General features: G+C 45.2%; 1 protein-coding gene and 1 long non-coding RNA gene across 2 annotated transcripts in view; one reads left to right on the forward strand and one right to left on the reverse strand.

Moving 5' to 3' along the window:
- Positions 1-3,702: 3,702 nt before the first annotated feature.
- On the reverse strand, positions 3,703-9,908 carry LOC143793322 (uncharacterized). The gene is made up of 3 exons (XR_013220111.1): positions 9,775-9,908; positions 4,179-4,348; positions 3,703-3,929 (listed from the first exon to the last, which is right to left on the reverse strand). It is a non-coding gene; the product is annotated as an uncharacterized LOC143793322 (long non-coding RNA).
- Positions 9,909-9,997: 89 nt separating this feature from the next.
- Positions 9,998-21,702, forward strand: part of MXD4 (MAX dimerization protein 4) — a 74,059-nt gene continuing 62,354 nt past the window's right edge. Inside the window, exons 1-2 of the mRNA XM_077280191.1 lie at positions 9,998-10,278; positions 12,722-12,821. Coding sequence (XP_077136306.1) covers positions 10,215-10,278; positions 12,722-12,821 — 164 coding nt within the window. The 5' untranslated portion in view covers positions 9,998-10,214. The remainder of the gene's footprint in view (positions 10,279-12,721; positions 12,822-21,702) is intronic.

A 21,702-nucleotide genomic window follows, 5' to 3' on the forward strand; every position in this document is an offset into this window, starting at 1 on the left:
CATCAAAGGGGTCAACAACAAATGTACTATAATGCACATTATTACTGTAAGGGGGACCAGGCGAGTAATTTATGCCCCCTAATCCGTGGACGATTATCACTCTGAGTCTCTCCTACCGCTCAGTCCAGTATTGATCCCCTTATTGCCCGAGCGCATGTAAAGTATTTTAAGAAAATACCGATGATTATTGTTTTCCCTTTGGAACTTTCTGCTTTTTACTGAAATATGAAAAAACATTTTAAAAATGAAATGTTTTACATTGGTTTACTACTATTTATTTATTTTATTTTCTTATTACATTTTTGTGTATTTTTTAGTGTAATGTGACTATTATATCGGTGTAGCCCTAAACCTAGCTAGGTTTACAAAAAGTGTGCAAAAATATAAAAAAATATGTCAAGACCGTCCACCACTTGTTCCCCCTCCAGATCACACATAATTACTCCTCTCTTTACAGCAGCCACAAACTTTGTGTCTAAACTTGATGCAAACCAAGGTGACCAACTACCAGGCCTGGAGAGACAAAGTCAATCAGATGTGCTGATGTACCAGCTGGGAAAACGTGATTCACTCACTGCAGGGGCAACATAGTGTGTGGGAGTGGGGGGTCATCCTACTCTGTGGGGGTCACTGCGGTGATATTATGCTGTGTGCGGGGGAGAATATGGGCCATCACACTGTGTGCGGGGAACTCTATAAAATGGGGAGGGCCTGCAGGGGCATCATATTTTATGTGTGGGGACTGAGGGTAATACTGCGTTGGGGATTACTGGGGGCCTCATAATGTGTGTGGCGGAACAGTGGGGACATAATACTGTGGGGTGGGGGCCTCATAATCTGTGATGGGCAATAGTGGGGTCATCATACTGTGTTGGGGGTTACTGGAGGTCTCATAATGTGTGTGGGGGAACAGAGGGGACATAATACTGTGGGGTGGGGGCCTCATAATCTGTGATGGGCAACAGTGGGGTCATCATACTGTGTTGGGGGTTACTGGAGGTCTCATAATGTGTGTGGGGGAACAGAGGGGACATAATACTGTGGGGTGGGGGCCTCATAATCTGTGATGGGCAACAGTGGGGTCATCATACTGTGTTGGGGGTTACTGGAGGTCTCATAATGTGTGTGGGGGAACAGAGGGGACATAATACTGTGGGGTGGGGGCCTCATAATCTGTGATGGGCAACAGTGGGGTCATCATACTGTGTTGGGGGTTACTGGAGGTCTCAATGTGTGTGGGGGAACAGAGGGGACATAATACTGTGGGGTGGGGGCCTCATAATCTGTGATGGGCAACAGTGGGGTCATCATACTGTGTTGGGGGTTACTGGAGGTCTCATAATGTGTGTGGGGGAACAGAGGGGACATAATACTGTGGGGTGGTGGGGCCTCATAATCTGTGATGGGCAACTGTCGGGTCATCTTACTGTGTTAGGGTTACTGGGGGCCTCATAATGCGTGTGGTGGAACAGTGGGGACATAATACTGTGGGGTGGGGGCCTCATAATCTGTGATGGGCAACAGTGGGGTCATCATACTGTGTTGGGGGTTACTGGAGGTCTCATAATGTGTGTGGGAGAACAGAGGGGACATAATACTGTGGGGTGGTGGGGCCTCATAATCTGTGATGGGCAACTGTCGGGTCATCTTACTGTGTTAGGGTTACTGGGGGCCTCATAATGCGTGTGGTGGAACAGTGGGGACATAATACTGTGGGGTGGGGGCCTCATAATCTGTGATGGGCAACAGTGGGGTCATCATACTGTGTTGGGGGTTACTGGAGGTCTCATAATGTGTGTGGGAGAACAGAGGGGACATAATACTGTGGGGTGGTGGGGCCTCATAATCTGTGATGGGCAACTGTCGGGTCATCTTACTGTGTTAGGGTTACTGGGGGCCTCATAATGCGTGTGGTGGAACAGTGGGGACATAATACTGTGGGGTGGGGGCCTCATAATCTGTGATGGGCAACAGTGGGGTCATCATACTGTGTTGGGGGTTACTGGAGGTCTCATAGTGTGTGTGGAGGAACAGAGGGGACATAATACTGTGGGGTTGGGGGCCTCATAATCTGTAATGGGCAAAAGTGGGATCATCATACTGTGTTGGGGGTTACTGGAGGTCTCATAATGTGTGTGGGGGAACAGAGGGGACATAATACTGTGGGGTGGGGACCTCATAATCTGTGATGGGCAGCAGTGGGGTCATCATACTGTGTTGGGGGTTACTGGAGGTCTCATAATGTGTGTGGGAGAACAGAGGGGACATAATACTGTGGGGTGGGGGGGCCTCATAATCTGTGATGGGCAACTGTGGGGTCATCTTACTGTGTTGGGGGTTACTGGGGGCCTCATAATGCATGTGGTGGAACAGTGGGGACATAATACTGTGGGGTGGAACCTCATAATCCGTGATGGGCAACTGTGGGGTCATCTTACTGTGTTAAGGGTTACTGGGGGCCTCATAATGCGTGTGGTGGAACAGTGGGGACATAATACAGTGGGGTGGGGGCCTCATAATCTGTGATGGGCAACTGTGGGGTCATCTTACTGTGTTGGGGGTTACTGGGGGCCTCATAATATGTGTGGGGGAACAGAGCGGACATAATACTGTGGGGTGGGGGCCTCATAATCTGTGATGGGCAACAGTGGGGTCATCTTACTGTGTTGGTTACTGGAGGCCTCATAATGTGTGCGGGGGAACAGTGGGGACATAATACTGTGGGGTGGGGGCCTCATAATCCGTGATGGGCAACTGTGGGGTCATCTTACTGTGTTGGGGGTTACTGGGGGCCTCATAATGCATGTGGTGGAACAGTGGGGACATAATACTGTGGGGTGGGGGCCTCATAATCTGTGATGGGCAACTGTGGGGTCATCTTACTGTGTTGGGGGTTACTGGGGGCCTCATAATGCATGTGGTGGAACAGTGGGGACATAATACTGTGGGGTGGAACCTCATAATCCGTGATGGGCAATAGTGGGGTCATCATACTTTGTTGGGGGTTACTGGAGGTCACATAATGTGTGTGGAGGAACAGAGGGGACATAATACTGTGGGGTGGGGGCCTCATAATCTGTGATGGGCAACTGTCGGGTCACCTTACCGTGTTAGGGGTTACTGGGGGCCTCATAATGCGTGTGGTGGAACAGTGGGGACATAATACTGTGGGGTGGGGGGGCCTCATAATCTGTGATGGGCAACAGTGGGGTCATCATACTGTGTTGGGGGTTACTGGAGGTCTCATAATGTGTGTGGGGGAACAGAGGGGACATAATACTGTGGGGTGGGGGCCTCATAATCTGTGATGGGCAACAGTGGGGTCATCATACTGTGTTGGGGGTTACTGGAGGCCTCATAATGTGTGTGGGAGAACAGAGGGGACATAATACTGTGGGGTGAGGGGCCTCATAATCTGTGATGGGCAACTGTGGGGACATCATACTGTTTTTGGTGCCTTGAGGCAACATCGTATTGTGTTCGGGGCACTGTTGGGACATCATACCTTGATGGAGGCACTATAAGGTCATTCTGATTTCCATATATGTTTCTGTCCCTTAAAATCTTGTAATGATGAATCCCAGTAATCAATGTTGGATAAATCGAAAGCCTTAAATAGGGCAATCTGCGCAGTAAAGCTGATTCTATCATCCTGTTCTGTACTTTTGATTATGATTCCTCCCATTTTGACAGGAACTGTGAATATGTGTTTATTAATAATCTTGCATCAGCTTGTAATTCCTGAGTAAATGGAAAAATACAATCCCCGGTGACTTCAGGTGCCAGGGCAGTCATCCAGTGGTAGTCGCCAGTCAGTGAGGAGACTATCCCACTGGGAAGAGCATATCATCTCCGTTGCACTACTGGTTTCTCCATAGTAACGCTCCCAGACAGCCTCATTTCTTGTAGAAAAAGAAATATTTCTTGGCCTGTAAGGTCAGAAAGTGATAAAACAGCTTAATAAGTCTTCAGGAATTATACCATTCTGTGAGCAGGAGGCGACGACGGTGTAATAAAGGGGCTCTGAAGCTGAAAGGGGTACTACAGTTTTAGCAAATAAAGATTATTTGCTTCAACAAAGTAAAATGCTTTTCAAGTTCCTTGTTGTTTTCAAGATCTATGCTTGCTATAAAATAAAGATGACCTGTCACTTGCCATAAATATGTTAATTTTTTTACCTGGTGTAAAAGGCCGCTGTTCCCCTGAATCCGGAGTTGTTTTTCTTTTGTTCTTGTGCCTCTCCGTTCCTGAGATATGGTCTCCTCTTGCATACACATAAATCCAGCCCTTTTTTTAGCCAAGTGGGCGTGATCCTCAGTTTTCATATGTGGGGACCACACCCAGATAGCTAAAAAAAAAGCAGCATTAATACAAGGTAAAATAGATTACACATTTATGGCAAATGATGGGTGTAAGGACCCCGTTTGCACATAGATAAAAAATTGGATTTTTAGGCTATAGAAAAGGTACAGATTTACTTATTTTTCCAAGTGCTATGTGGCAATATAAGTGGTTTGGTTTGTGTTTTTTCTTCTTTTTTGGATGGGAGGGAGGTCTGGGTTGATCATCATTGTAGATTCCCTTTAAAGGGAATTTTGACTTAAAGGTAAATGAAAATGATCCCCTATCCTTTGGAGTGACAGCTGAGCACAGCATTCGGACTTCTCCAGGATTCGCATGGACAATCAATGGAATGGAGTTCCAGTATCTGCACTTCCGCTAAATTCGAGATTCTGCAGAGATAATGACACTTAACTTTTGTTTACAGATCACTGCCTTGGAGACCGACCACCGCTGCTAGATAACCGAACCTGCGCAGTGAATACAAGCTCCTTACCATTGAACTTGTAAGTGTTGTTTTGAAGCTGGGCAGGATCGCTGAAGTGCACTGTTACCTGACTAGCTTCAGCACTTACAAGCTAGGTGGTCGGTCTCCTAGGCAACGAAATGTAAACAAAATAAAAGTGTTAATATCTCAAGAACCAGGGTCAGTAAAGACGGTCGTGTAGGAGCATTGCGGAGGCAGTCCAAGGAGTGGGGGGGTCGAGTACCACAGCAGCTCCAGCCGAACACCTCCAAAGGAGGCTAGAAGCAGGATTGAGTAGTGTAAATCGGTCACAAGAGCGCTGGAAGGAAGCTCTGACACCAGATATGTTTAGCCACAATGCGTTTCGACCGAAGTACTGTCTTCATCAGGTGGATGAAGTAACTGATGAAGACGGTACTTCCGTCGAAACGCGTTGTGGCTAAACATATCCGGTGTCAGAGCTTCCTTCCAGCGCTCCTGTGACCGATTTACACTACTCAATATCTCAAGAACGTCTGTAAGCCGGAAATGAGGGAATGATAGAGTTGGAAGGGACCTCCAGGGTCATCGTGTCCAACTCCCTGCTCAATGCAGGAGTCACTAAACCATCTCAGACAGATGTCTGTCCAGCCTGCTTGAAGACTTCCATTGAAGGAGAACTCACCACCTCTTGTGGTCGCCTGTTCCACTCATTGCTCACCCTCACTGTCAAAAAGTTTTTGTAGGGTCTTCAAGGAGCACATATTTTGCAATAACTTACATTGTTGTCAAATTATCTGTTTAAATAGGACTTGTCACAGGGTCAAAAGTGTCCAGTTCTTCCTCTTATTTTAGTCCCGCTCCTCATCTGAGTATTCAGTTTTTTATTTTTTTTCAAATCAACCATACGTTTCCAGAGATAAGGGCCTAAAGACACACCCCAGAGAATCCTGTGTGCCGTGCCCGCTCGGAAAAGACCATAAAAAAGTGTACTAAATAAAAAGGCCCATATCTCTGGGACCTTATGGCAGATTTGAAAAAAAAACAAAAAAAAAACAAAAAACTGAATTGTCGGGGGAACAGTGGGAATAAAATAAGAGCAAAAACTTGTCACTGTTGACCTGGTGAACAGTGCTCCTTAATCACTTGGAGATTAATATACACGATTTTAATTGTTATTTATTAAAGGCTGCATTTTATAGTATTTTATTAGAGCTTTACCAGGTTAGATCAGAGGGATTTACTGTGATTGTTATTTTTTTTTTATTTTATTCTCAACATAGTAGGGCTCCATCCACAGGATAGGAAATAGCTTAGTGATCACTGGGGGTCACTATATTCTACTATTTCCGGCATTCCCATAAATAAAGTAATGGGGGAGGGGGTCGACCGTGTACACCCCAACTCCACTGGAGATGGGTTTCTGCAGAACCAGGTTCCTGTGTTACAGAGCCCCATACTCAGGATTACAGGGGGTCCCAGTGATCCGAACCCCAGTGATCAGTAAGTTATTCCTATACCCTAAAGGTAAGGGATAACTTACTATTTTGGGAATAACCCTTTAACCCCTTCACAAAATGGCCCATTTCCATTTTTGCATTTTCATTTTTTTTTCCTTCCTTCCCTTCTTCCCAGAGCCATAACTTTTTATTTTTCTGTCAATATGGCCACGTGAGGGCTTGTTTTTTTGTGGAACATGTTGTACTTTTGAATGACACCATTCATTTTACCATATAGTGTACTGGAAAAGGGGGAAAAAATCCAACCGGGGGAGATTGTGAAAAAAAAATGCAATTCCGACATTGTTTTTGGGGGATTGTTTATACGGTGTACATTGTGTGATAAAAGTTACCTTGTAAAATGATTCTTCTCATCAGTATGATTACGGCGATGCCAAACATGTCCAGTTTTTTTTTATTATTTTAGTGGTGAATAAAAAGTGAGAAGTTTGAAAAATACATTTTTCGGGGGTTGTGTCGCCATTTTCCAAGACCAGTAACATTTTCATTTTTTGGTCGATGGAGCTGTGTGACGGCTTATTTTTTACAGGGCGAGACAACGTTTTCAGTGATACCATTTTGGGACAGATGTGACGTTTTCATCGCTTGTTCTGGCATTTCTTATGGTGTTGTAGCTACCCCAAAAATTTAATTTTGCCGTTTTTTTTTATGTTTTCACGGTGTTTACTGATCGGGTAAATTTAATATTTTGCTAGATCTGACTTTCTGAATGCAGCGATACCACATATGTGTAGTTTTTTTTAACTTTTCACTGTGTTTGTTAGTCCCCTTGAAGCTGCGGTCGTCCGATCGCTTGTGCTATATACGGCGATGCCGCAGCACTATTTATCTGACTATAGTGGTCTTCTAGTTGTCTTTATTTTAAGTGGAGAGACTAAGGGAAAAAATATGGTGGCCCGCTTTCTATTTTGCACCTTCACGGTCTTTGTTGCTCAAAAAATGACCAATCAGAACGCAGCTTTCATGTTACCAGAGATTTTAAGGAAATGAAAGCCGATCGCTGATTGGTTGCTATGGGCCATACCTCCCAACCGTCCCGATTTCAGCGGGACAGTCCCGCTTTGGCACCGGGGTCCCGCTGTCCCGCTTCGGGCATTTAAAATCCCGATTTTGCGGCCGCCGGTGAAGCCCCGCCCACTTCCGGGACGTAGAGAGAGCCCGTGGCTGTTTTTTTGTTTTTTTTTTATAAAAGCTGCCTCCTGACCGCCCGCGAGCCCCCCCCCCCCCCCCGCTCCCGCCCCCGCCCCCGCCCCCTGTGCGGCGCTGCCAAGCTGAACAGGAGAGAGCCAGCAGCAATCAAGAAGAAAGGTCAGCGATTCACTACCTCTGGCTGTGTGTGCACGGAGCTCCGGCTTCTCCTGTAGCTCTTAGCTGCTATCCCGGCAGAGAAGGAGAGACGGGGGAGGTGCCGGGATAGTGCAGAGCTGTGAGCAGGAGACTGAAGACTCCAGCAGAGAGCTGCACATGGACATCAGCCGCCCCTGCATCACAGAGGAGATTGTGTGTGTGTGATGTGTGTGATGGCTGCGTGTGTGTGTGTGTGTGATGGCTGGGTGTGTGTGTGTGATGGCTGTGTGTGTGTGATGGCTGTGTGTGTGTGATGGCTGTGTGTGTGTGTGATGGCTGTGTGTGTGGTGGCTGTGTGTGTGGTGGCTGTGTGTGTGATGGCTGCGTGTGTGATGGCTGCGTGTGTGATGGCTGCGTGTGTGATGCATTTGTGTCAAAGCTGCATGTGTTTGTGAGCTGCGTGCGTGTGAGCTGCGTGCCTGTATGTCATTATACAGTATGGAGCATTATGTCCGGTCATTATACAGTATGGAGAATCATGTGCGGTCATTAGACAGTATGGAGCATTATGTGCAGTCATTAGACAGTATGGAGCATCATGTGGGGCCATTATACAGTATGGAGCATCATGTGTGGCCATTATACAGTATGGAGCATCATGTGCGGTCATTATACAGTATGGAGCATCATGTGCGGCCATTATACAGTATGGAGCATCATGTGCGGCCATTATACAGTATGGAGCATCATGTGCGGTCATTATACAGTATGGAGCATCATGTGCGGTCATTAGACAGTATGGAGCATCATGTGCGGCCATTAGACAGTATGGAGCATCATGTGCGGCCATTAGACAGTATGGAGCATCATGTGCGGCCATTATACAGTATGGAGCATCATGTGTGGCCATTATACAGTATGGAGCATCATGTGCGGTCATTATACAGTATGGAGCATCATGTGCGGTCATTAGACAGTATGGAGCATCATGTGCGGCCATTATACAGTATGGAGCATCATGTGCGGCCATTATACAGTATGGAGCATCATGTGTGGCCATTATACAGTATGGAGCATCATGTGCGGTCATTATACAGTATGGAGCATCATGTGCGGTCATTAGACAGTATGGAGCATCATGTGCGGCCATTATACAGTATGGAGCATCATGTGCGGTCATTATACAGTCTGGAGCATCATGTGCGGTCATTATACAGTCTGGAGCATCATGTGCGGTCATTATACAGTCTGGAGCATCATGTGCGGTCATTATACAGTCTGGAGCATCATGTGCGGTCATTATACAGTATGGAGCATCATTTGTGGTCATACAGTATGGAGCATCATGTGCGGTCATTATACAGTATGGAGCATCATGTGCGGCCATTATACAGTATGGAGCATCATGTGCGGTCATTATACAGTATGGAGAACTGTGTGTGGCCATTATACAGTATGGAGCATCATGTGTGGCCATTATACAGTATGGGGCATCATGTGTGGTCATTATACAGTATGGAGCATCATGTGTGGCCATTATACAGTATGGGGCATCATGTGTGGTCATTATACAGTATGGAGCACTGTGTGGCCATATTTTTTTGTCTATAATTATTGTATATGAAACAGTGTGATCGGCAGTGCTAAATGGGTGTGGTTGGGATGTGGATATGGGTGTGACTAATTATGAATGGGTGTGGTCAGAGGCGTGGCCTAAAATTTGCCGCGGCGCGCAAAGCGCGCCGCAAACTTTGTCCCTCTTTCCCATCTTCAAAAGTTGGGAGGTATGCTATGGGCAACACAGATAGTTTGGATAAATGAGGCCCAGTGTCATTGTATAAAGAGTAATGGCGAGGCCTACACTATAATACACCTGTGTGTGCACGCTGATATCCCGGTCATTAATAAACTATACATGATAATTGCCCAGGGATCGTACAAGATGGAAAATATACCAAAGTGTTTCGTTTTTCCGTTGGTCATTGTCTTTGCCTACAGTCCCTAAACAGGTCAGGTCCCCGTGTGTGTGTTATGGTTTTTTTTTTTTTTTCTCCCTCTCCCTTTAAACTTTTCTCTTCCTCACAGCAACGTCAAGTTCAATGCCTCCTATTGGTCAGCGCCTGGCGGAGCATCCCCGCTGTCACAGTCACTGTACATGACCAATCAACGTTAGGCACCTACTTAACATGCATAAATGTATCCAATCCCGCTTCAGGTGGGCGCGGCTTCTCTCGTTGTTGCTAAGCTTCGGCATCTCAATCGTTACCATCCCTGGATTGGGATCTGTCAACATTCCCCGCTACGCTCCTCCCTTTGCTTTGCCCCGCCCTCTACCCTTACATAATGCTTTCCTATTGGCTACGACAAACTAAAAAACTACGCCTTCCTGTGTTTCCCGCTCTCCTATTGGTCGCCTTCCCCGTCCATCAGCGTATGTCAAACCAAGCTGCTCTCCTTTTTATATGGACTAAGAAGTCCCCCGAAGCGCCTGAACTCCTTGTAGTTCGTCCCACTTCGTCTTGTTTTGATTCGTCCCTCTCCTGCCCGGGGCGACGCGCACGGATCGCCACAGATCTACTTTTCCTCTTCTATCCTATAGACATATATTTGTATAGTGAAGTATGGAGCTGAACTCTCTGCTCATCCTCCTGGAGGCGGCGGAATACCTGGAGAGAAGAGACCGAGGTATGTGTCAGGGCTGCCGGAGCGTGTGCACACCGTGCGGTAATGGTGCCGGAGCGTGTGCACACCGTGCGGTAATGGTGCCGGAGCGTGTGCACACCGTGCGGTAATGGTGCCAGACGCGGCCTCACTGCACCGGCTGAGCTGTGTGTATAGCTGGATACCCGGCCTCTGTATACCGCTGCATGGAAACAGCAAGTGCACTGCTATGCCTGCCCTATATATACAGTATATGTGTGTACAGAGTATATATATATATACATACACACCCTCTGCTCTGTACTGTCAGTATATAGCTATACACACTTTGCACTAATATGCAGTGTAAACGTGTAAACAACACATGTACTGCTTTGCATGTTATTCGTTATTGTTTCATTCTATATGTGTGTGTATATATATATATACGCACTTTGCTCTCTGTGTACATGTACTGTCAGTATTTCCCCGCTCTGTGCGATCTGCACACTTTGCTCTTGTATACTGGTCCGTATACATGTAAACACCACACACTCCACTTTCTAATTTGCATGTTATTTCTTTCCTTACATATGTGTATATATATATTTTATCATTGTTAGACATAGATGTGTGTGTGTGTGTGTATGTGTATATATATATATATATATATATATATATATATATATATTCCATTGGTGTCTCTGTATATGTACTATGGCACTGTGAGTATGTAGCTCTGCGCCATCCTGATGCACTTTATTCTACGTGTAAACATTATATTTAGCACTTTGCCTACTATTTTTTTTTTGTATGAATGTGCATAAATATCTTTCTACTTTATTATATACCGTATATGTACCGTAAATATGTGCATTTATATGTAACAATTGATGTATAGTGCTGTCTGTCTATACATCTACCTCCTGCGATCAGTATATAGCTGTATATACGGTGCGTCACTGTTGTATATAGAGACGTTGCACACATTGTGTATATACAATGGCACAGGTTGGGTGTTCTCACCAGGATCTTTCAGTGACAGTAGATGCCATCTGACCGTGGCGCACGGCACAGATATGTGCAGAGTTGGTGACGAGTCCATATATTATTACAGATATCTATATATTGTGCCGTACGTGTCCTGTCGCTGGATACAGATGTCGCTGGGCACAGATATGTGCAGAGTTGGTGACGAGTCCATATATTACGCCATTATTACACATATATATAGTGCCGTACGTGTCCTGTCGCTGGATCCTTGTTTGTGCAGAGGCAGCGCTGCACGCCTGTCACGTGTGCGCCATGGCGGCGTGTGCGGCTCCGCACAGTCCATGTATGTGCTGTCACTCTGGGATCGGCTCCTGTCAGTACTGAGATCACCGGTCAGATCAGCTGACACATGCAGTCCTGAGAGGAGGAGGAGGCTGCCATATGTAGCAGAGCTGAATGTGTTTGCTTTGGGATTCCATTGTTTGTGCAGCAAGATAACCTCCTCTTATCTGCTGTTCCTATGGAAATGGCACATAACACACTCAGGGCAGCCGAGTTCACACACTCACATCAGCTGCAACCACAGGATCTGCTCAGGAGCAGCAACATAATCGGCTCTGCTGCATTCAGAAGCTCGCGTATTGCGCAGCCGCCTGCTCCGCTACAGCACATAGTCAGCCTCAACTATGCAGTGTCTGACATGCTCCAAATTGAACACCTCCACATCTGCAGCCAGCTCTGCTCTGCCATTACTGCCGTGTCCACGTAATCTGCGCTGCGACATGCATAAATAATCGGTTTCAGAGCCACGTACTCAGCTCTGCTACATCCACAAACAAAGCCAGCGACTCCTGTCTGTAAATGCACAAATAAGCTCTTGTAAAGCCGCATACTCAGCTCTGCTACATCCACACACAAGCTCCTGTAATGCCGCATACTCGGCTCTGCTACATCCACACACAAGCTCTTGTATAGCTGCATACTCGGCTCTGCTACATCCACACACAAGCTCCTGTAATGCCACATACTCGGCTCTGCTACATCCACACACAAGCTCCTGTAAAGCTGCATACTCGCCTCTGCTACATCCACACACAAGCTCCTGTAATGCCACATACTCGGCTCTGCTACATCCACACACAAGCTCTTGTAATGCCACATACTCAGCTCTGCTACATCCACACACAAGCTCCTGTAATGCCACATACTCGGCCCTGCTACATCCACACACAAGCTCTTGTAATGCCACATACTCAGCTCTGCTACATCCACACACAAGCTCTTGTAAAGCCACATACTCGGCACTGCTACATCCACACACAAGCTCTTGTATAGCTGCATACTCGGCTCTGCTACATCCACACACAAGCTCCTGTATCGCCCTATACTCGGCGGCTCACACAGCTCTGCTTGGTATGTAACACTCAGCTCTGCTCCATCTGTACGTTGTTGCATAAGATGCCACTTTTAACCCCTTCACCCCCTCTCGTTACAGAAGCAGAACACGGCTACGCATCCGTTCTCCCCTTCGACAGTGATTACTCCTTGAAAAAAACCAAAGCAGCCTCACTATCAAGAAAATCCCAGAATAACAGGTAACTGGAGGAGGCCCCGGAGGGAGGTGCTGGGCGGACGCCATCTTTCCTGCCTGGGCTTGGCTCTGTTTTGATTCCATATAAACATTGCCACGCGTACACCATGCCTGCGAGCCGTCCCCGCCATCACTGTCACTCCTGCCGTCCCCTCTCCTCACACACAACTGTACTGCTGCGTGCTCCGCACAGCTGACCCGTCCCCACTGCTCCGCACAGCTGACCCGTCCCCACTGCTCCGCACAGCTGACCCGTCCCCACTGCTCCGCACAGCTGACCCGTCCCCGCCGCTCCGCACAGCTGACCCGTCCCCGCCGCTCCGCACAGCTGACCCGTCCCCGCCGCTCCGCACAGCTGACCCGTCCCCGCCGCTCCGCACAGCTGACCCGTCCCCGCCGCTCCGCACAGCTGACCCGTCCCCGCCGCTCCGCACAGCTGACCCGTCCCCGCCGCTCCGCACAGCTGACCCGTCCCCGCCGCTCCGCACAGCTGACCCGTCCCCGCCGCTCCGCACAGCTGACCCGTCCCCGCCGCTCCGCACAGCTGACCCGTCCCCGCCGCTCCGCACAGCTGACCCGTCCCCGCCGCTCCGCACAGCTGACCCGTCCCCACTGCTCCCACATCATACACTGACGCCGCAGAGCAAATACTTCCCTTAGTAATACCGGCCTTGTGTTCCTCTCCTATTACTTTGGCGTGTGCTTTGCAGTTTGATTTCGTGCACGTTTTACCATTGCATCCACCATGACATTCCCAACTTAGGTCGGCATACAGCAGGTGCAGATCCGCACCGTAGGTCAGTTTGTGGTGCAGCTTTTCTTCCGCAGTGTGTGAGCGACTTTTCATGAGATGCCGCTGCTGTGACACCGCACAGATCTGTAGCCCGGAGAATACGGACACCGCAGGTTAGGGCCTGAATGTGGCAGCCTCCCACCATTGTGGCACGGGTAGAATTTACTGTGAATTTCACGTCTCTAATAACAACGTGGCGACGCATTTAATGATCGTTACCTATAAGGAGATAATAGGATTTTTGAAAAAAGATTCTGAGATGCCGGCTGATTTCTTTTCACACTTGGATCGGTTAAAACAACTTTATTATTGTTAGTATTAGTCTTGGAGGATCACACCAGGGGTTCTGATCCTTGATTTCCTCATGTGTTTTACTCCAGAGCTGCACTCACTATTCTGCTGGTGCAGTCACTGTGTCCATACATTACATTACTGATCCTGGGTTACATCCTGTATTATCCTCCAGAGCTGCGCTCACTATTCTGCTGGTGCAGTCACTGTGTCCATACATTACATTACTGATCCTGAGTTACATCCTGTATTATCCTCCAGAGCTGCGCTCACTATTCTGCTGGTGCAGTCACTGTGTCCATACATAACATTACTGATCCTGAGTTACATCCTGTATTATCCTCCAGAGCTGCGCTCACTATTCTGCTGGTGCAGTCACTGTGTACATACATAACATTACTGATCCTGAGTTACATCCTGTATTATCCTCCAGAGCTGCGCTCACTATTCTGCTGGTGCAGTCACTGTGTACATACATAACATTACTGATCCTGAGTTACATCCTGCATTATCCTCCAGAGCTGCACTCACTATTCTGCTGGTGCTGTCACTGTGTCCATACATTACATTACTGATCCTGAGTTACATCCTGTATTATACCCCAGAGCTGCACTCACTAGGGTTGAGCGACCTTTAATTTTTTAGGGTCGAGGCGGGTTTTGTGAAACCCGACTGTCTTAAAAGTCGAGTCGAGTGAAATCGGCCGACCACCGTTAAAAGTCGGGTTTCGGCCGAAACACGAAAACCCAATGAAGGAAATTATTATTATTATATACTGTTATTGTATGAGGTCCAGGATAGAGGGGCATTATTTCTGGAAGGAGCCATGACGGGGACATTATTCTATGGAAGGCAAACACACATTTCTTTATAAGACCTAGAATGCTACAATGGCCCATACATCTGACCAACATGCAGGTGGGGGCCCCTGTCCAAATTTTGCATCGATGCCCTTTGGCCTCTAGTTTCGCCACTGCCTGCTGGTAAAGAATCATAGAATGGTAGAGTTGGAAGGGACCTCCAGGGTCATCTGGTCCAACCCCCTGCTCAATGCAGGATTCACTAAACCATCTCAGACAGATGTCTGTCCAGCCTCTGTTTGAAGACTTCCATTGAATGAGAACTCACCACCTTTCGTGGCAGCCTGTCCCACTCATTCATCACCCTCAATGTCAAAAAGGGTTTTATAATATCTAATCAGTGTCTCCTCACAGTCAGTCTCATCCCATTGCTTCTAGTCTTTCCTTGTGCAAATGAGAATAATGATGATCCTTCTACACTGTGACAGCCCTTCAGATATTTGTAGACAGCTATTAAGTCACCTCTTGGCCTTCTTTTTTGCAAGCAAAACATTCCCAGATCCTTTAACCAGTCCTCATAGGACATAGTTTGCAGTCCGCTCACCATCCTGGTTGCTCTTCTCTGAACTTCCTCCAGTTTTTCAATGTTTATTTGAAAATGTGGTGCCAGAACTGGACACAGTATTCCAGATGATGCCTGACCAAGGAGGAGTACATGTAGAGGGGGATAATGACTTCACGTGATCTAGACTCTATGCTTCTCTTAATACATCCTAGAACTGTTTGCCTTTTTGCTGCTGCATCACACTGTTAACTCATGTGCAGTCTGTGATCTATTAGTATAGCCAAGTCTTTTTCACACGTGCTGTTGCTTATTTCTATTCCTCCCATTCTGTAGATGTAATTTTCGTTTTTCTTGCCCAGATGTTGATTCTTGCATTTCTCCCTGTTAAGTACCGTTCTATTAGTTGCTGTACATTGTTCAAGCTGATCTAGATCCTTCTGAAACCCTTCTCCTTCTTCTCTAGTGTTACCTATCCCTCCTAGCTTTGCATCATCTCCAAATCCGTATACCTTCAGTTCCCGTATCTAGATAATTTATAAAAATGTTGAACAACACTGGGGCCAGGACAGAGCCTTGTGGTACTCCACTGCAAACACTTTTCCAATTGAATGTGCAACCATTTATTGCCACTCTTTGAGTATGATCACTGAGCCAGTTATGAATCCACTGTAGCCTTGTCAATCCCATATTTGGTCACTTTTTTTTATGAAGGATAGTAGGAGATACTTTATCAAATGCTTTGCTGAAGTTGAGCTATACTGTATCTACCACATTTCCCTGATTCACCCAGTCAGTGATTCCATCATAGAAGGAAATTATATTAGTCTGACTTGACTTGTTTGGTATAAACTCATGCTGCCTCTGGTTAATTACTGTATACTTATCCAAGTACTTACATACATACTGTTTAATAATTTGTTCATGTATCTTTCCTGGTGTAGAAGTAAGGCTCACTGGCCTGTAATTTCCTACCTCTGTCTTCTTTCCTTTTAGAATTAGGTTCAAGAGATTCTCTCGTTCTCTCTTCTACCTTTTGAGCTGAATGGTAACACCCAGTTGTCAATATAAAGCAGACATGCACAACCCACAGCCGCTCATGCTGTGGTTATTTGTGGCCAGTAGCCAAATTCCTATATTAAAAAAAAAAAAAAATCACTAGAGCTGGCCCTAGTTATTACATGGCTGTGGAAGGGCCTAAAGGGGTGGTCTCTGGGTGCCGTTTGTTATAAGAAAACAAACCGCTCCCGGTGTCTGGTATTGGCTGCAGCGATGACAGCACTGCAGCCAATCAGTGAGCTCAGCGATACTGGTCAGGGCGTTCCATCTACATCAGCAAAGATGCTGAGCTCACTGTCTGTCAACATGATGTCAGTATATATATATTATGTACAACTCCTGGCAAAAATTATGGAATCACTGGTCTTGGAGGATGTTCATTCAGTTGTTTAATTTTGTAGAAAAAAAGCAGATCACAGACATGGCACAAAACTAAAGTCATTTCAAATGGCAACTTTCTGGCTTTAAGAAACACTAAAAGAAATCAAGAACAAAAAATGTTGTAGTCAGTATTTGTTAGTTTTCTGAGGAAAAAATTATGGTATCATGAAAAACAAACAAACAAAAAAAACACTCCAACACATCACTAGTATTTTGTTGCACCCCCTCTGGCTTTTATAACAGCTTGCAGTCTCTGAGGTATGGACTTAATGAGCGTCACACAGGACTCTTCATCAATCTGGCGCCAACGTTCTCTGATTGCTGTTGCCAGATCAGCTTTGCAGGTTGGAGCCTTGTCATGGAGCATTTTCTTCAACTTCCACCAAAGATTTTCATTTGGATTGAGATCCGGACTATTTGCAGCCATGACATTGACCTTATGTGTCTTTTTTCAAGGAATGTTTGCACAGTTTTTTCTCTATGGCAGGATGCATTATCATCTTGAAAAATGATTTCATCATCCCCAAACATCCTTTAAATTGATGGGATAAGAAAAGTGTCCAAAATATCAACATAAACTTGTGCATTTATTGAAGATGTAATGACAGCCATCTCCTCAGTGCCTTTACCTGACATGCAGCCCCATATAATAAATGACTGTGGAAATGTGCATGTTCTCTTCAGGCAGTCATCGTTATAAATCTCATTGGAACGGCACCAAACAAAGGTCACAGCATCATCACCTTGCCCAATGCAGATTCATGATTCATCACTGAATATGACTTTCATCCAGTAATCCACAGTCCACGATTGCCTTTCCTTAGACCATTGTAACCTTGTTTTTTTCTGTTTAGGTGTTAATGATGGCTTTCGTTTAGCTTTTCTGTATGTAAATCCCATTTCCTTTAGGCGGTTTCTTACAGTTCGGTCACAGACGTTGACTCCAGTTTCCTCCCATTCGTTCCTCATTTGTTTTGTTGTTCATTTCCTGTTTTGGAGACATATTGCTTTACGTTTCTAGTCTTGACGCTTTGATGTCTTCCTTGGTCTACCAGTATGTTTGCCTTTAACAACCTTCCCATGTTGTTTGTATTTGGTCCAGATCTTAGACACAGCTGACTGTGAACAACCAACATCTTTTGCAACATTTACCCTCTTTTAAGAGTTTGATAATCCTCTCCTTTGTTTCAATTGACGTCTCTCGTGTTGGAGCCATGATTCATGTCAGTCCACTTGGTGCAACAGCTCTCCAAGGTGTGATCACTCCTTTTAGATGCAGAATAACGAGGGGATCTAATTTGATGCAGGTGTTATTTTTGGGTATGAAAATTTACAGGGTGATTCCATATTTTTTTCCTCAGAATTGAGTGATTCCATAATTTTTCCCTATGCTTGGTTAAAAAAGTAACCATTACTGACTACCACATTTTTTGTCCTTGGTTTCTTTTAGTGTTTCTTAAAAACAGAAAGTTGCCATTTGAAATGACTGTAGTTTTGTGCCATGTCTGTGATCTGCTTTTTTTCTACAAAATTAAACAACTGAATGAACATCCTCCAAGGCCGGTGATTCCATAATTTTTGCCAGGGGTTGTATGTCCCCTATTATTAATGTGCTTATTAACCCTCTTGGTACCACAACCTACATTTACAAAGGTTGAAGCCAACTGTAAAGAACCAGTGCAACTAACACAATGAATAGTGATGTGAATCCAAAGGCTGTGATCTCGGCTGTTAAAGAGGTATTCTCATCTCCAAGATCCTTTGTAGTAGGTTTAATAATGATTATATGAGCAAATACCTGCACTTAGAAACGTAGCATAGTTCTTCTGATTAGCTATGTTACTTATCTCATGTGCAGGGCATTGCAGTAGCTTAGGTATCTATGGCTACGACAACTCATATAGTGGCAGTTAGTGGTTGTACCCATGGATACCTAAATTACTGGGATGCATTGCACATGAGGTAAGTGATATAGCTGATCAGAAGAACTATACTACATTTCTATTTGGAGGTATTTACTAAGATTTTTATTATTACACCTACTACATATTTGGATAGGATCTTGGAGATGGGAATACCCCTTTAAAACCCCTTACATCCCACTGTCAATGGCTACCATGTTCTCCAAGTAATCAAAACAAAGGAATTACCCTTTTACAAAAAAAAATATGTAAATGTTAAACACTAAATATTAAAATATGAATATTTCCTGACTGTGATTGAGTCTGTTCTGGCTGATGTTGCTAGTTTACAGCAGATTGTTGCTGCTGTATATGCCTAGGGTTCACATAAATATGCATTTTGCAGCAGCATTAAAGTCCCTGGCCGCCCAGTGCAGCCAGCGAGATGACATTACTCCTCCACTCTTTCACATGTTCGCTGGGCAGCGTTACAGGTCATTCAGCGTGACACGAACATTTTGTTCAGCTCCTTTGTTGTGGTAACATTTACACCGAGCTTCTAAAACAGCAGGTGTCCACCAGATGACTGACCGTATATCAGCTCTAGGTGGACGTCACATTCGTCCTGTATTAAACATGGAATGTTTTTCTCCGTATAATAATACATAATTTGTTCTTGAAGGAGTAATAAAATAAGAAATGCAGGCCTCATTTATCAAAACTGTCTAAAAGAATAACTATCTTTGTTTCCCAATCAGAGATCATCTATCGTTTCTTAAAGGAATTGTTAGTTACCATAAATGTGTAATATGTTTCTTACCTGATGTAAATGCCGCTGTTCTCCTGAATCCGGCGCTGTTTTTTTTTTGTTCCTGCGCCTCTCCATTCCTGACATACGGCCCTCTGTTTCCTGTATGTAAATCTGGTCTTATCTAAGTAGGCGTGGTCTCCAAGTCTACATTGTGGGCGTGTTCTTGAGGACCATGCTCAATTGGCTAAAAAAAACCTAGGAAATAAGGGGCCGTATCTCAGGAATGGAGAGGTGCAGGAACAAAAGAAAAACAACGCCGGATTCAGGAGAACCGTGGCATTTATACTAAGTAGATTTTGGCTTGAAATTGTGAATAAAGGAAGGGGTTTACCTATAAAATGCTCTTTAGGGCTGTCCTATGATGATGACTGTTGGGGCACAGGAATGTCAATGGAGATTTCAGGGATTGGTAGGTCACTCCTAACTTCTGACGTGTCTCACTGACTTATTAGGAGATGAGTAAAGAAGAACTATCCCTTTTAAAAAGCAAAATTCAAGCAACCTAAAAAATAGAATGGTCGCTGTCGTATCTGAAATAAGAAAACGTCTGATCTAGTGATCTCGGATATTATCCAGGGACTCCCCTAAATCTTTGTAATATGTGACCTGTGGTCCAGGTCCTTCTTCTCCTGTTAGTATAGTTATGGCTTTTGTGAAATTCCCCAACATTCCTATTGTGTTATAAAGTTTGTACACCCAAGGGAGTTTTTCACACCAGTGAACTATGTTTGAATTTGTTATCGTTATATCTTAATATTTATCTTAAAATAATATATACCTCTTAAAGGTGACCTGTCACTTGCCATAAATATGTATTTTTTAAATATGACTTTAATGGCGCCGTTCTACTGAACCTGGTGTTGTTTTTCTTTTGTTCCTGTGCCTCTCTGTTATTAAAATATGACCCCCTCTTCCTTATATGTAAATCTCCTCCTTTAAGCTCAGTGGGCGTGGCTCCCCAGAAGATTTCCATGTATGGGAGTCAGTGACCACACCCAGCTGACTAATAACACTAGATTTATATGCAGGAAAGAGGAGGCCATATCTCCGGAACGGAGAGGCGCAGGAACAAAAGAAAAACAGCGCCGGATTCAGGAGAACAGTGGCATTTACAAAGTGGTATACATGACAATATCCTGCTGGCTTTAGAAGCTGCTGATTGACATTGCGTTTTGTTGTTTTGTCTATGATCTCCAAGTAGTCCCAGATCCTTCTCTACAAGTGACTCTCCTAGTTTTACGCCCCCTAGAACATATGGTGCCCACAGATTATTAGTGCCCATGTAGATAACTTTAAGTTTCTCCACATTGAACCTTATTTTCCATGGGGATGCCCAAACACTTTGTTTGTCCAAGTCAGCCTGTAACTTATGAACATCCTCCATGGTCTGCACTACTCTCCATAGATTGGTGTCCTCATCTGCAAAAATACAAACTACAGTAATAATCTTCTATATAATTAATAAGTAAGTTGAATAATAGTGGCCGAGCCCTGAACCTCAGGGTCACCACTTATAACCGGGGACCATTTAGGGTGGCATTCACCACAACACCCTGGCCGCGCACATTCTTTGATACAGTTTTCAATCCAATTACAAACCTTCATTTCTAAATGTAAAGACCTTAATTTACCTGTCAGACTAGAGGTATCTGGTTTGGGTGTAATTTCCCTTTAATTGTGATGACTAATACTAATAATGTGCCACTCCTGGTGCCAAGAAAGTTGTAAATAGGTGCAGTGTTACACGTTGTATGGCGGTGTTCTCTGACATTATGTGGTGGTATTCTTTGACATTGCATATCAGTATTCTCTGACATTGCAATTCAGTATTCTCTGACATTGCATGGCGGTATTCTCTGACATTGCATGGTGGTATTCTCTGACATTGCATGGCGGTATTCTCTGACATTGCTTGGCGGTATTCTCTGACATTGCTTGGCGGTATTCTCTGACATTGCATGGCGGTATTCTCTGACATTGCATGGCGGTATTCTCTGACATTGCATGGCGGTATTCTCTGACATTGCATGGCGGTATTCTCTGACATTGCATGGCGGTATTCTCTGACATTGCATGGCGGTATTCTCTGACATTGCATGGCGGTATTCTCTGACATTGCATGGCGGTATTCTCTGACATTGCATGGCGGTATTCTCTGACATTGCATGGCGGTATTCTCTGACATTGCATGGCGGTATTCTGACATTGTATGTCGGTATTCTCTGACATTACATGGCATGGTAGTATTTTCTGACATTGAATGGCTTTATTCTCTGACATTGCATGG

This window comes from Ranitomeya variabilis, chromosome 1, assembly GCF_051348905.1.
Source record: "Ranitomeya variabilis isolate aRanVar5 chromosome 1, aRanVar5.hap1, whole genome shotgun sequence".
In the NCBI taxonomy this organism is placed as follows: Eukaryota; Metazoa; Chordata; class Amphibia; order Anura; family Dendrobatidae; genus Ranitomeya; species Ranitomeya variabilis.